Source organism: Suricata suricatta, unplaced genomic scaffold (genome assembly GCF_006229205.1).
Source record: "Suricata suricatta isolate VVHF042 unplaced genomic scaffold, meerkat_22Aug2017_6uvM2_HiC HiC_scaffold_8914, whole genome shotgun sequence".
Classification (NCBI taxonomy): domain Eukaryota; kingdom Metazoa; phylum Chordata; class Mammalia; order Carnivora; family Herpestidae; genus Suricata; species Suricata suricatta.
The window spans coordinates 1-1,143 of record NW_021916349.1 but is presented as its reverse complement, the minus strand read 5'-3'; the positions used below and the strand labels follow the sequence as shown (position 1 = coordinate 1,143).

The following is a 1,143-nucleotide window of genomic DNA, read 5'->3' as shown; positions in this document are numbered from 1 at the left end:
GTCCGCGGCCGCCTCCGCGCGTGCCCCCCCTGCGCCGGGCGAGCCTGGACTGCCTCCTCCCGCCGCTGGCCGCGGTCCCGGAGGGTGGGGGTCCCGGGCGTGTCCCGATGGGCCAGGGAGGAATCGTCGTCCTCCGGGTAGAAAGCACTTTGCGACTTCCTCCCGGTCTGGGATGAAAAGAACTCTTGGTCGTTCTCAAACATGTCCTGCACCTGTGCCGGCTGCAGCAGGTCGCCTGGACCATCGTGCAGGGGGACCGGCAAGTGTCCGCCGAGCAGCCGCTTGTTTGCACCCACGCTCTCGGCGAAGGGGTGCTCCTGCACGGCGCCCATGATGGCCCTCTGCTTCCCCTGCAGGGGCAGGAGCCTCCTGGTCTCCAGGAAGGAGAAGGAGCTGGGTGCAGGCTCAGCGGGGTTGCTGTCGGTGAAGTAAATGAAAATCACCACGAAGAGGAGCCCCCAGGCAAGCATCCCGCAAAGCATTCCTTGTCTCCATTGCTTCAAGTGTGGTTTCATGGCAGGTCTCTGGGGTCAGCACCTTGTGTCCTAAAGCAGGAGGCCGGATGAACCTGAAAAACAGCCAGGTCTGCAGTTAGCCACCTGAAGACACCTGCTGTGAGGTCCCTGGGGACAGTCTGGCTTCAACAGTGTCAAGCTGTATTTCTGCAGGGGAGGGTTAGCAGGGGCATCAGAAACCAGGATCATTTGGGAGTTTTGACTAAATTTAAGCATCATATCCCCTTCCCACCCTTTCCCCGACTGGAACCGTGAAAGACAAGGAGTCCTGTGATAGAGGTGGGGGAGTGGCTGTATATTTGGAAAACCTCTGGAGATACAACCACCTCTCCCACCCTGACAGCTGCTTAATTGGGGCCCATTCCAACAACCTCTCCCTGACACTGGGTTTACAGAATTCCATTTGGAAAAGCAAAGCAGCTGGAGTGAAGAAGCAGAGTCCGCCCTCTCTTCCTGCTTCATCAGACACCAATGGCTGGTATGCCATACAGCAGTACTGTGTGTGCTTCCGAGGGGCAACAACCATATCGATTCTTCCTTGGTCTCCCCAGGCCCTGGAGGTTGCCTGAAACATACCAGAAGTCCACATAGGGTCCTGAACAAGCAATGCTTCAGCCAGGTCTGTAGT

General features: G+C 58.0%; 1 protein-coding gene across 1 annotated transcript; it reads right to left on the bottom strand.

Annotated features, from left to right (window-relative positions):
• Window positions 1-24: 24 nt before the first annotated feature.
• LOC115285340 (beta-galactoside alpha-2,6-sialyltransferase 2-like) lies at window positions 25-551 on the bottom strand (the record flags this gene model as incomplete). Its single annotated transcript, XM_029931616.1, has 1 exon — window positions 25-551. A coding segment is annotated over exon 1 (491 nt), but the record flags the coding sequence as incomplete, so codon positions are not given.
• Window positions 552-1,143: the final 592 nt, after the last annotated feature.